Source organism: Tinamus guttatus, unplaced genomic scaffold (assembly GCF_059628265.1).
Source record: "Tinamus guttatus ecotype Peru unplaced genomic scaffold, ASM5962826v1 Tinamus_guttatus_pri_ptg000455l, whole genome shotgun sequence".
NCBI lineage: Eukaryota > Metazoa > Chordata > Aves > Tinamiformes > Tinamidae > Tinamus > Tinamus guttatus.
In genome coordinates this window covers 780,501-792,264 of record NW_028288989.1, presented here as the reverse complement: position 1 = coordinate 792,264, position 11,764 = coordinate 780,501, and the positions used below count along the sequence as shown (strand labels likewise).

The 11,764-nt window shown below is 41.3% G+C and overlaps 1 protein-coding gene and 1 long non-coding RNA gene across 2 annotated transcripts in view; one reads left to right on the top strand and one right to left on the bottom strand.

The window, feature by feature from the left end:
* The window catches only part of LOC148593136 (uncharacterized), a 396,995-nt gene that overhangs the window by 26,254 nt on the left and 358,977 nt on the right, over positions 1-11,764 (top strand). The gene's annotated exons all lie outside the window — the stretch shown is intronic.
* Positions 2,667-11,651, bottom strand: SKP2 (S-phase kinase associated protein 2). Its single transcript, XM_088532110.1, has 10 exons — positions 11,644-11,651; positions 10,824-11,083; positions 10,091-10,202; positions 9,687-9,830; positions 8,989-9,123; positions 8,285-8,383; positions 6,515-6,642; positions 5,078-5,129; positions 4,735-4,842; positions 2,667-3,005 (listed from the first exon to the last, which is right to left on the bottom strand). The coding sequence occupies exons 1-10, from the start codon at positions 11,649-11,651 to the stop codon at positions 2,792-2,794; spliced, it is 1,260 nt and encodes a 419-aa protein (XP_088388236.1). The 3' UTR covers positions 2,667-2,791.

The window sequence follows — 11,764 nt, the reverse complement described above, 5'->3', positions numbered from 1 at the left end:
TGAGTAGGGTGTCAGCCTCTTAAACCTGTCAGTCCTTATTCTTAATGCTGAGACTAAATGGCAGAGTTTTTTTTTTTTTTTTTCAAAGACCTATAGACCCCAAGTATGCTCTGATTTAAGGGTTTACTAAGAAACTTCATCCTTAAATGCCTAATCATTATGTAGTGAAATGGAAACACGACCTACTCATGAGTGGCCTCTACTGGTTTTGTGTCTGTATTTAATTGCACTTCTGTGGAAGCATTTACAGATGAGTGCTTGATTTAAATAACTAGCGTGGATCATAGATCTATAATAGATAATCAGTAAGCAGGGGTAGCTTTTAATAAAGAACCATGAAATTCTTTTGAAGAATCCTTTATTATAAAAGAATACAGTGCAGACAATTTACCTGATAGACAGTGTTTTGTGCTATGACCAAGTATTTGTTTAACACTGATTTAATCTATCTAGTCTGGCAATCAATTCTGTCTCTCTCCTACCTTATGGTTAGTACCAGTCCATACTTCTGTGTTCTGCTAAAATAAACCTGTCACAGTTGGCTTTTTTAAGTGGTGTTTATACATTATGTAATAAAATTAAAGCATAATGGATGTTTGAAATAGTCTTGTGCCTTACTTGAAAATATATAGTATATTCAGCTGCCTTTAACTTGCAATGAATTTTTTTTCTATAATAGTGTCTATGTCTTTACGCTTTCTTTTTCTGTAGATAAAATTCAGAGATTTATTTAATTTGTCTGTGTGGTAGAGTTTACTATTCTTTTCCAGGGACTACCCAATATCAAATTCTTCAGTTAGAAAAAGGTCAGTACTGCAGCTTAGCCAGTGGATTTGTGTTATGTCTGCAACAGCCACTGCCATAACTGATAAATCTGCAATACAGCTGCCATTTAGTTTTTTATTTCAAGAAAAGGTTAAAAACAAAAGCCATAGTACTATCCCAGTTACATCTTTAAGTGACATAGTTATTAAATGCGCAGTGTAGTAGTGATCTTACCCTTTCCACCCTTTATTGTTAAGCCTAAGCCATCATCGTTTACTGCCTTTTTTTTTTCCTACACATGCCCCAAAGATGGTGTCACATTAGAACATCCCCCCTCCCCTCAGTCATTACAGATACAGTCTAGAAATTTTGTAGGTATTTCTTTATTTAAATGCAAGAGATGTGATTACACTGTGTTGAAAGAGAAGAATTTATATCAGTGTTGTGCCGCCAGCTCAAACTGTATGGGTTTGTTTTTTTGTTTTTCCTCTCGGTAAGTAGTCTAAATGAAGCAGTAAAATCCCCAGTAGTCTTCAAATTCCTACTGCTTCCCCACTTCAACTTTCACAGGAGAATTTGCCCGTAACTCCTTTTTTGTAAGGAGCACAAGCTCTACCCATCTTATGCTCACTGTAGCTCACCTCAGCTATCCATGAATAAATTTAGCACCTGCCTCATGCATTCATTGGAATGAAGACAGTGTGTTCATTTTGCACCAGTGGTTGAAGGATGCAAGTTTCGTGCCAGGAAACCAATCCTTCTGAAATGCACTGAGCTCAAGCAGAAAGGCACCAGTGACGGAGCTAGATCAAAGTTTCATTTGGTAGAATTGCCTGTCCCTTTATCCTTAAATTTTGTTTCTCAAGCAGTTATTTAGATTTTCCTGCCTGCCCCTTTAATGAAAAAGGTAAAACAACAACAAAACCTAAAAACAGTGCCGGCTTCCATTACAAATTCAGTAAGTGGGATGATAGCTTAAATTGCTCTATTAGAAAAAAGTGGCATCCCTCAATAGCACCATAGGATTTCTTCATTCCTTTGCTCTTTCATGCTGCAGTCCTGGGTATGGCTTTGGTGTTGGTCTGAGATTTAGAATGCTACTAGCACCCCCTCCTCCAAGATTTTTTCCATTGATCAGTGTTAAGATCTTACTCGTTAGAGAAAATATATTTTTTCTATGAAGTTTTATCTGAGAAGAGATAACACTTCCCAGTTCAGACAAAAACTACCTTAAGTTTCAGTAACAAAATCTGGCAGGAGTACATGAAACAACTGAAACCCATTTCTAATAAACATAGTAAAAGTAGACAGTGGCTATTACAGTTTACACCTTGCTATCAACCAGGAATACTAAGCATAGAAGTTATTTTTATAGCCTGTGAAGGCTGGCCCTGCAGCTCCCTTACACTGCTGCTATCTCGTACAGTGCTCAGCTGCCTCGGGGCTGCATTTGTAGCAAGCTCCCTTCCCATGCTCTCCTGCTGCTTTCAGGGGCTTCAGCAGCAGCTGAAGCCTCTGCTGCCTCTTCTGGCCTCGCAAACTGCAGGTCATGTCTCGTACAGCCGTGCATCTTTTTGAGAACTTGGATAGGTTTAATATCCTCATTCAGTTTGAGCTCTGCAACCCTAGACCAAGCCTGTTCCCTACGGAGCCTTATTAAGTATCTAGTAGCACCAGCCCTTAGGGATAGGAGAGTTGGAAGAGTTAAAGAAACATGTTAACAGCTGTTTGCTGTATCAGAAGTTGCAACAGTCACCAGATTGGCACAGCTTAATTTATGATTGTTTCACAAATATCTTAAAAAGCTATCCTAGAAAGGGCTTTAAAAAAAACAATCTCTACACTTCTCGCAGCTCATAAGATTTCTAAAGGCTTTAAGTGAAGGAAAAAAAAAAAAAAAGTAAAACTATTTAAGAAACTACATTAAGGCACAAGACCAAAGATTAAAGGTACTCCAGGACTCTGGCTTCTCAAAGAGCCTCACTATACCCAGCATGTCCATAGTATCCAAGTCAATCACACATGATCATAAGTTGCTAGAATTTCTCAATGTCAATCTGCATTTGATGCCCCAAATTTCATGGTTCTTTTTATTGCCAATAGTTGGTCTTGCGATGGCTGTGAAGTGTGAACAATTGATCCTCATGTCAGGAAGTGTTTCCTTGAGAATCTGCAGGGAGTTATCAGTCACTATTCCAAATACCTGAAGAGTCTTCAATGAAGAAATTTCACCAAGTTCTCTAGAAACAATAACAAAAAGGTGGTAAGTCAGCAAGTCTTTTTTTTTTTTGTAATTATACCCAGCTAAACTAAATTAAACTAAACTTAAATCACTTAACCTATTTTTTTCAAAACAAGGCAAGTAACTACATGGTATCAGGAAAATACATGTCATTGCTAAGCCACTCTGTCAAAATAGAAAAGTGAAGAATAAAAAGTATGAGAGCTGTGTAAGTACTGTCCTATTTAATGGTCATTTAAATAGGATGTTGAACACTTCTTGTTGCTCTTTCTTGCACACAATTAAAAAAATGGTTCTTCCTCTTTCATTTCCCCAGATGTAAATGTCTGGAACAAGTGGATTAAATTTCAACCCACAGTACCCAAGCCACTGGTGACTGTCAATCTCTAATTTGTCAATTTGCCATGATATTTTGATAAGTAGCCAGCTGTGGCTTCTTCATTGCTTAACGCTTGCCCAGTAATCACGTGAACTGTCTATGAATGGATACGCAACTGTGAGCTGAAATCAGAAGGCAAAGATGCATGGGACACAAACGATCACCAAGACAGTGTGCCCCACAAAAGGTTCTTCAGATTGTCATTTTGATAGTCCTACTTTTTGGTGAGGGGAAGGAAAAAAAAAAAAAAAAAAAAAAAAAAAGGATTACTGTTCCTCCTGCATCATTTTTGTAATACTGGCATCCTTGCCCAGAGTCCCCAGAAGCTGCAGGAGCTTGGTCCCACCAAGTAAATAATCTGGTTTTATAACTCCTTCAGCTCTGTTACCTAATCCTCTTTCAAAGCACTGTAAAAATATATTTACAGAGCTATTAGGACACAATAAGCTTTTCCAGTCTTCCTGCCTTGATCTCGGGATGATTAAAAATGCAAGAAAAAAAAAGAGGAAAGAAACACCCTCCACTTCCAAAAACACAAGCACACTAAAAAAACCATGACTATAAACATCCCTTCTAACGATTATTCTTAAACCTCTTCACTACACGGTTACTCCATGCTGAATACAGGACGGAAGTACAGAGCACAAGGCAGTCTGGAGGAGCTCTGTAAGACACACTCACCTGCTGTAAAAAGTCTAAACAAAAAAATCCTATGGGAATAGGGGAATCTTCACAGGATTTTTTAATGACACAGGAGTTTTTAATGACTCAGCTTGGTTCCCAAGTATACTGCTGGTGTTTAGAGATCAGCACCTGAACCAAGAGTGGGAAAACCGCATCCTTCCAGGCTTCGTGGTCAAGTGAAAACCTGACACTTGACATGCACTTGCAGACCCGAAATAGGACAGAGACCTTGACCAAGAACGCTTCCAAGAAGGCTTCCCCAGAAGCTCACACCTTCTCGCCTGAATTACCTCCATACAAAGTTGGATAACAGCGACACTAATACTGGTCGCTGGCAGGACTGGAACCTCCAGCTCTACATGAGAGTAATAAATATCAGTAGTATAATGCCACAAAGGGAAAACATGACATAGAGTGAACAGTGAGTTTCATGCCTATTAACTCACATCACAGAAAATCTCAGCCACCTTTGCTTCCAGTCTGGATTCTGGAAGGGACATGCTCTGATAGTCAAGTTATTTTATCCCTGTCCTTTATCCCTAATTGCTCACACCAGTAAGATTTTCAAAATAGTACTTGCATTTTTTAAGCCTAAATGAGGTAGGTTGTTTTCAGTGTACCTTTTCTATGCACAGTGAACTGAAGCCTTTTCAAGGTTACTTACACCAAGGCAGCAGGCGATATCTGGTAACATCGGCTAAGACACAGATGCTGCAGGAAGATGAGCTGATGAAAATACTGGAAGCACTCAGGCTTCAACATCACGCTGTCACTGCACATGAGAGCACATAAATTAGAGGTTGCACTTTAATCGCAATGTAGCAATAAAGTTGGTATTTCCAAAATTTACGCAAAACAGGAAATCTTCTGTAGGTTTAGCTGAGAAACTGTTTTGTGACTGTGCAATCCTGCTCATTATGTATTATTACTCTAGTTACTGCTCAGCAGCAGAAAGAGAAATCCCCTGAACCACAAGGTTTCAATACTAGCTGCATAAGGTCTCTTACCTTAAATCTAAGTGGACAATAGAAGGACATCTTTCCACCAGTGTCTTAACATCTGAAAAGAGGTTGCACAGAGTCAGCACATTTTTCTGTACATTGTTTATATGGGGCTTGAAACACTCGGTTCTATTTATATTCAATCATAGCTTCTCTACTGGAATCCAATATCTGAAATCCATTTTTTTTCAACAAAGAGATTCATATTGCAGACTTAAGACGGAGTATACCTACTGAGATACTACACAAGGACTTTTTTTAATCCTTCAGCCAAAGAGATTGAGTTAGCCCAAATAACTGTACTCAGAAGTCAGTTGCATAAGAAACTTAGCAAGCAAATATTTCAAATATTCCTACTGCAATCTATTAGACGAAGTTGTACTGAGATGCCCTGAAGTATCTTACAATGAAAGCTAATTCTGTAACAAAAATTCTCAACACTTCAAATACTTTCAAAACACTTCAAAAAAAGACCACACAATCTCTTCAATGATCAAGACCAACACAAGGTCCGAGCCCTTGGCAAAGATGCCAAGTAATTTGGAGGAGGAGATTAGCTAGTACGTTTGTGTACAGTTTTGGGACAGAGGTGCCAAGCAGAAAGGTGTATTTCCCTGCAAGGGGAAACAGTGAGGTCTTTGTGCTATCTGAAGAGATCAAAGAGAGGTCAAAACACACATGTAGAAGCTTCACTGCTGGTCACTCGATGCCCTATTGTCACATTTGCTCGTTGAGATAATTCATTTCACTGCCAAAGCCCTCTCATCCTTTATCTGTGCTTTTGTCCATTTTTTGCTGTGCTCTTTCCCCAGCTTGATTTCTATACATTTTTGATTACATAATGTCTTCTATCTACTTACACTCCTAAAAGCAGCAAGCAAATGGTTAATGTTAATTGCTGAAGTTAAGGTTATTGGGTTTTTCAGTTTACATACTATCAAATTAACTCATAACAAAAATGTTTTCTGTAGGACATCATGATAAGCTGAAAGAACAGTAGCTATTTCATCTGTTCACTTTCAGAATACTCTGAGCAACCATAAGAGCAGAAGTCTTAATTCAAGAAGGCTCTGAGAACTAAACTCTCTCCCATATATCCAGAGGACTGATCCACAGTCCACCGTGGCACATTGAGCCAATGGATTCTGCTTGCAGGACTTGCTTTATAAGCACCTCCAACTGAAGAACAAACAAGCTTTCACCTACCTATTCTTAAATTCATAAACAAATTCTCTGCCTTATGGGGGAGGAGTAAGATTCTATGATAGCAAGAAAATCACAAGCAAAAGATCACTTTTACTGTATCATATTTGTCTTACACACAGCAGATACCAGCCAGAAGAAAATGAAAAAACCTGTTCTGCCATGTAGCTCAATAAATCAGCTAATACTTAAAACACAATGTATCTTTTCCCCCATAATAAGATAAATGCTGCTCTTTACCTGATATCTGCAGATTCTGTCTGTAGCCACTTAAGTTTAATTGGGTTATTTTCGAAGTAACATGAGTGACTGCTGCTTTGACATGGGTGGCTGTGAAGTCGCACCAGGACAAGTTCAGCTCCTCCAATCTATACAAAAATTAACAGAGAGAAGCATGAATGAAAGAGAAGTTTTTGCATTAAAGTATCATTGAATTAGATAAATATCAGAACTTAAGCTGTAATGTAGCTGCTATTAATGAGTACACATTTCACTCTTACTATAATTAGGCTTTGGAGCAGGTTGCACAAAAAGGCTGTGGCATCTCTGTCCTTGGAGAGTTTCATGACCAGATCAGAGAAAGCAACCTGGTTGGTGCTGAATTCAGAACTTGCTTTGAGCAGTGGGTGGAAGTGGCCTCCCAAGGCCCCTTTCCAACCTGGATGATTCCATGAGATTTTAGGATGTGAAATAGTTATCTCGGGAGATTGCCAGAAGGGAGATACTATCTTTAATCATGTTTCTAGTTGGTGACTTGACTCTGTTACTACTGAATAAGCATTCACATTTAGAGAAAAAATTAAAAAGGGGGAAGATGACCACTGGCTAGCCATGCTTAGTGTGTGGCAGGTGACATATTATACAGTTTTATGTAAGCACTGGCCATGTGGTGATCCTAAGCCTCTTAATATGCTTCATACCTATAGATTATCACTATTCAGGAACAGGAACAAAGTTTTATTTTTTGTGCATGGGTTTTTGCACACGCAGGCACTGTTGATGTAACCAGAGGACACAGACACAGCAGACAACACAAGCAGAGCCTCTAGCTGGCAATCTCTAGACTCAATAAACACACACACAAACAAATTATTAAATCACTGAGGTGATTAAAGCACAGAATATCCCAGGAGGACACACAGTGCTGAAGCCAATGCATACACACACTGCACAGTTTCTGTTCTGTTGGCAATGAAATGGGCCTACATTGCCACCAGCATTGCTAGCCCAGCTCAGTTTTTCTGAGTGTTATGCACTGTACAGAGACATCCATTCCCTAGAGAGCTTATGAGTCTGAGTAATCAGACCAAGCAATAGAAAGAATTATCTGCCCGTGAGGTGAGTCAGAGAGAGATTAAGGCTTTGTCTCCCCACAAACTTGCAGCAGTTTGATTAAAAACATGTTTTTGCAGAAGCATTGATTAAGTCGTTTGTCTAGCAACCCCCAGGAAGTCAGCAGAAAGGCCAAAATATAAATCCCAGATCTGTTAGGGCTCAATTCAATGACTTCCTGACAGCAGACGTTTTAATCACTGCAGCTGTCAATCTGAACACTGCACTTCATAAAGTAGAAGGTCACTGTAGGTTTTTGAAGGATTATTTTAACATGGATGGAATGACACGATGTTTTCTGTCATCCACATCATACTCTGCATATAAAGGGAGACCTCTGCCTCCACTTTAGAGCTGCAAAACACACACACACTTTGCAAGGATGACATATTGCTTTCATTAGGAAAAATCGAATTTGAAACATAATCAAAGGTGCCTTTTATCTGCCAACAGGACTTTCTTTTTGCTGTTAAAGAAGAAAGTAGCTTGGTGAAAACAAAATGTTTGGGAATACAGACAGGTTCCAAAGAGAGATACTAAGAGACAAGCACAACAGGGGAGCCCAAGCAACAAAAAAAAACCAAAAAAAACAAAAAAAAAGAAAAAAGAAAAAAGAATAGAGATAATTTCTCTCAGGAACAGCAGTAAGCAGAAATAGCAAAACCTGTTTTGTCTTACTCAGTACAGCTGCTCAACATCAACTCCAGGGCTTCTGCAGAGAACCCTGAGCACCCACAGAGATTTAGTCGTATCAGACTGGGATTCTGAGCAATGCTCCTGTAGGGAAGAAAAAAGCAAAGTCAGGTGAAATGTAAGTGTTGGGACATCACTTGCATTGCTCAAATGTTAAGAGCTAAGATTCCAGGCTCGGAATTATTTGCTAAACATGCGACATTATCCTTATTAAGCTGATCAACCTTAGAGTCAGTAAGGATTTCGGGTCACAGCACAGCTTGGAAAGGAATATCTGCCCCTTGAACTGATGACTCTGATAAGTTTCCATATTTATAAACCACTAAGTGTAAAAAGAAACATAATTTCTTTTCACCTTCTGCTGTTGTAAGCCAATGAACAAACGCCATGCCTTATCAGAAGTAACTGTACCTCTAAAAAAGACCGAGTAATCACCCCAATTCTCAAGTCATGTCTGTGTAAGTGGAACAGTTGCTGGGACCTCTTCAAATAGAAAGGGACACATACACTCTGGGAGTGCAGAAATGGGAAAATAAAAGTTAGAAACAGCTAATTCTGTTACTTGCCAAAATACAGGCATGGTAAAAGACTCCCACAGTGCACAACTGCGTAATTTCACACAGCCTGCACAAAATAGTCGCACCAAACAAAGTATTTATTGAGCATTTATTGAGTGACATGCCACTCACTTGATGATGTCATCAGAAAGAACTAGCCCTTCCAGGCTCAGGTTCTGCAGCCTCTCACATCGACAGAGGATACTCTGCAGATCTGCAATAGTCACTGTGCAGTTTGACAAATCCATATGTTGAATTCTGAGTGGTCTAAAAAGGAGAAAGGTGGATTACTAAAAATAAATTAAAAACCAACCCCCAAATTCCAAACAATATAAATATATCTACTAAGACAAACATGTGCAGAAAAAAAAATGTGCAGTTGTACCTTAAATGAATATTCCTAGTTAAGCCAAGACCACTGGATCTACTACTAGGCTACTAACCAAAGCTGCTGAACTCTTAACTTCAACGTGAATAAATGTAAGATTCATCACAAGAGATGCAAGTCTATCCTGCTGGATTTAAACCATTTCTTTAAACATCACCTATAAAAGTGTCTGACAATTCTTGCTTCTAAAACACAGAAATAAATTTCAAGTGGGTGATGTTGCTCACATTATGCTTTCAAAAATGACATTAGCTTGCTTTTAAATAACTGACTGATGAACACAAATCCTCTTATTTCAACACATGCCTAAATAGGGATCGGCTCTGCCACACTAGAGACATCACAAATACTATCACTTGGTTTTAACCAAAAACACACAGAAAGCAGTGAAGACTACATGAGATTAATGATTTCAGGATCCAGAACACAGAGAAAACCTTACTTGCTGGTTTTAAACAGTGGATTCCCAATACAGGATCTCGGGCAGCGGAAAACAGTAACACCCGCAGGCAGCAAGTGCCCGATGACTCCTGGCAGCAGATTCCTGCCAGTCAGATCCAGAGTCTGCCAGAGAGATTCATCAAACCTATGGCACAGAATTGTACAGGTTAGTGAAAACAACTGAGGCAGAACTATAAGCACAACAGAAAGCCTTCAGTGACACAAAGACTGAGGGAAAGCACATTAAACCCATTCAAGAAAATGTATTAATGCTAGAATATTTGAGTCATACATACATATAAGCCACATGCAGTATCAACTGAATTACACATGAAAGCACAAGTGAAGAACCAGACCACTTAATCTCTGCAAGCAAAGATTTCCTTAGCACCAAGCAATACTTACGAGAGACGACGCCATCTCTTGCAAATCAGGGAAACTTTTAGCAGGTCATTTAGGGGCAAATATGCAAAGATTGCCAATAGCAACTCATCTGGAAGCGCATCCCAAGAAACACCTTGAAGGAAAGAAAGAGCATGTTCTAGTTAGAGCAGGCTCATTTTGGCCTGCTGATCAGGTGCCTTTTTGGCTTTGTGATTATATGCTCAGTAAGCACTGCTATATAGTCCCTAGGCTATGCATACACCCAACCACTGCTCAGTCCCCTTTCATGTTTTCATTATATAGGAAGACATTATGACCATTTTTGCGTAGGTATAACAGGTAAAAGCAGAACTTCCATAGCATCAACTTGGTGCATATATATATCCTGAAGCTATGGAAAAATATCTTTTTTCTGGAAAACAGCTACAGTCTTCATTCACATACTACTTTGGGAAGCAAGAGCACCTCAGTTGCTTCCGCTGTAATTCCCTCTAAGGCTTGTAGACTCCTGCATGCAGGAGGGAAAGGCAAGTCAAAAAGGCAGCTTCAGAAGTTTGCGCTTCTTGTGTCTTTCCCTAAAGTGCCCATCCTATCCACACACAAGGCGCCCAGAAGACAGCCCAAGGTGAGATTTCACACAGATCAGAACTGGGGAACACAAAATGCTCCTCAGAACATGCACAATGACCGCTCTCCCCGAGGAATCATCCCTGATTCTTGCAGGCCAAAAGCAACGTGGCCAGCACGGCCCTACCTGGCTCTGCCTCGCGAAGCAGCCGGGGCCGGCGCACGATCACAAAGTCTCTCTCCTTCTCCTTGACCTTCTGGCGCTTGTGCGGAGGGCAGGGCGAGAGCAGCAGCTCCTGTGGTGTGTTCTCGTTGCCCAGCTTGTCCTTCTTGAGCACGGACACCCCCATGCCCGAGAGCAGCTCCGACGTCTTGCTGGAGTCCCAGTCCCACGTGAAGCTGGTGCAAACATTGCTGCTGGAGGACGGGATTTCCTGGAGGTGCTTTCTGGGGAAACACAGAGCAAGAGCAACGAATAAATAAATAAATAAATAAAGACTCATGGAAGCTCCCGGCCGCATCATCTTCAAGGCCAGAAGGCTGCAGAAACCCTCCTCACGCTGCCATGGCTTCCAGTAGTAGCAAGAAATTGCAGGGAAATAATTTGGGAATAATTGCATGTTAATTTCATGTTAATTGCATATTTATTAGTTAAGAAGGGAAGTAGTTAGAAGTGGTGTTTTGCCCTGATGGATTGGTGGGCGTTGAGAGCACGAACAAGCGCCGGGACGAGCCGGGAAGTGTGTATGTGTGTGTGGGGGGGAGCTGCCCCCTCCAGTAACGAGACACGTGGAATTAAAGGGGTGGAATAACCGGCGGGGGGAGGGGAGGCGCGACACGACGGTGATGGGCGCTGGGGAGCTGCATCCCCCGCAGCCCCCGGCCCGCGCAGCCCCGCCGCGATCCTCCATCGCCCCCGCCACGGCAGGGACCTCCCCGCTCCCGCGCCCCACCGCGCGCTCCCGCGCGCACCACGCGGCTCTCCCGCGCTCCCTCCGTCCCCGCACCTCTGCATGGTGGCGGGGGTGGCGCGGGGAGGTCTGTGCTGGCGGCGGGACCGCGCGCGCCGCCGCTCCCCGCTCCGCTCCGCTCCGCTTCGAGCCGCGCCGCCGCCGCTCGCCGCTCCGC

Excerpts from the sequence above, each read along its gene's own strand:
- SKP2 (XM_088532110.1), bottom strand. Across the intron at positions 10,203-10,823 it reads GCTTCGCGAGGCAGAGCCAG|GTGTTTCTTGGGATGCGCTT; the intron begins GTAGGGCCGTGC and ends CTTTCCTTCAAG. Across the intron at positions 3,006-4,734 it reads ATATCGCCTGCTGCCTTGGT|AGAACTTGGTGAAATTTCTT; the intron begins GTAAGTAACCTT and ends TATTGTTTCTAG.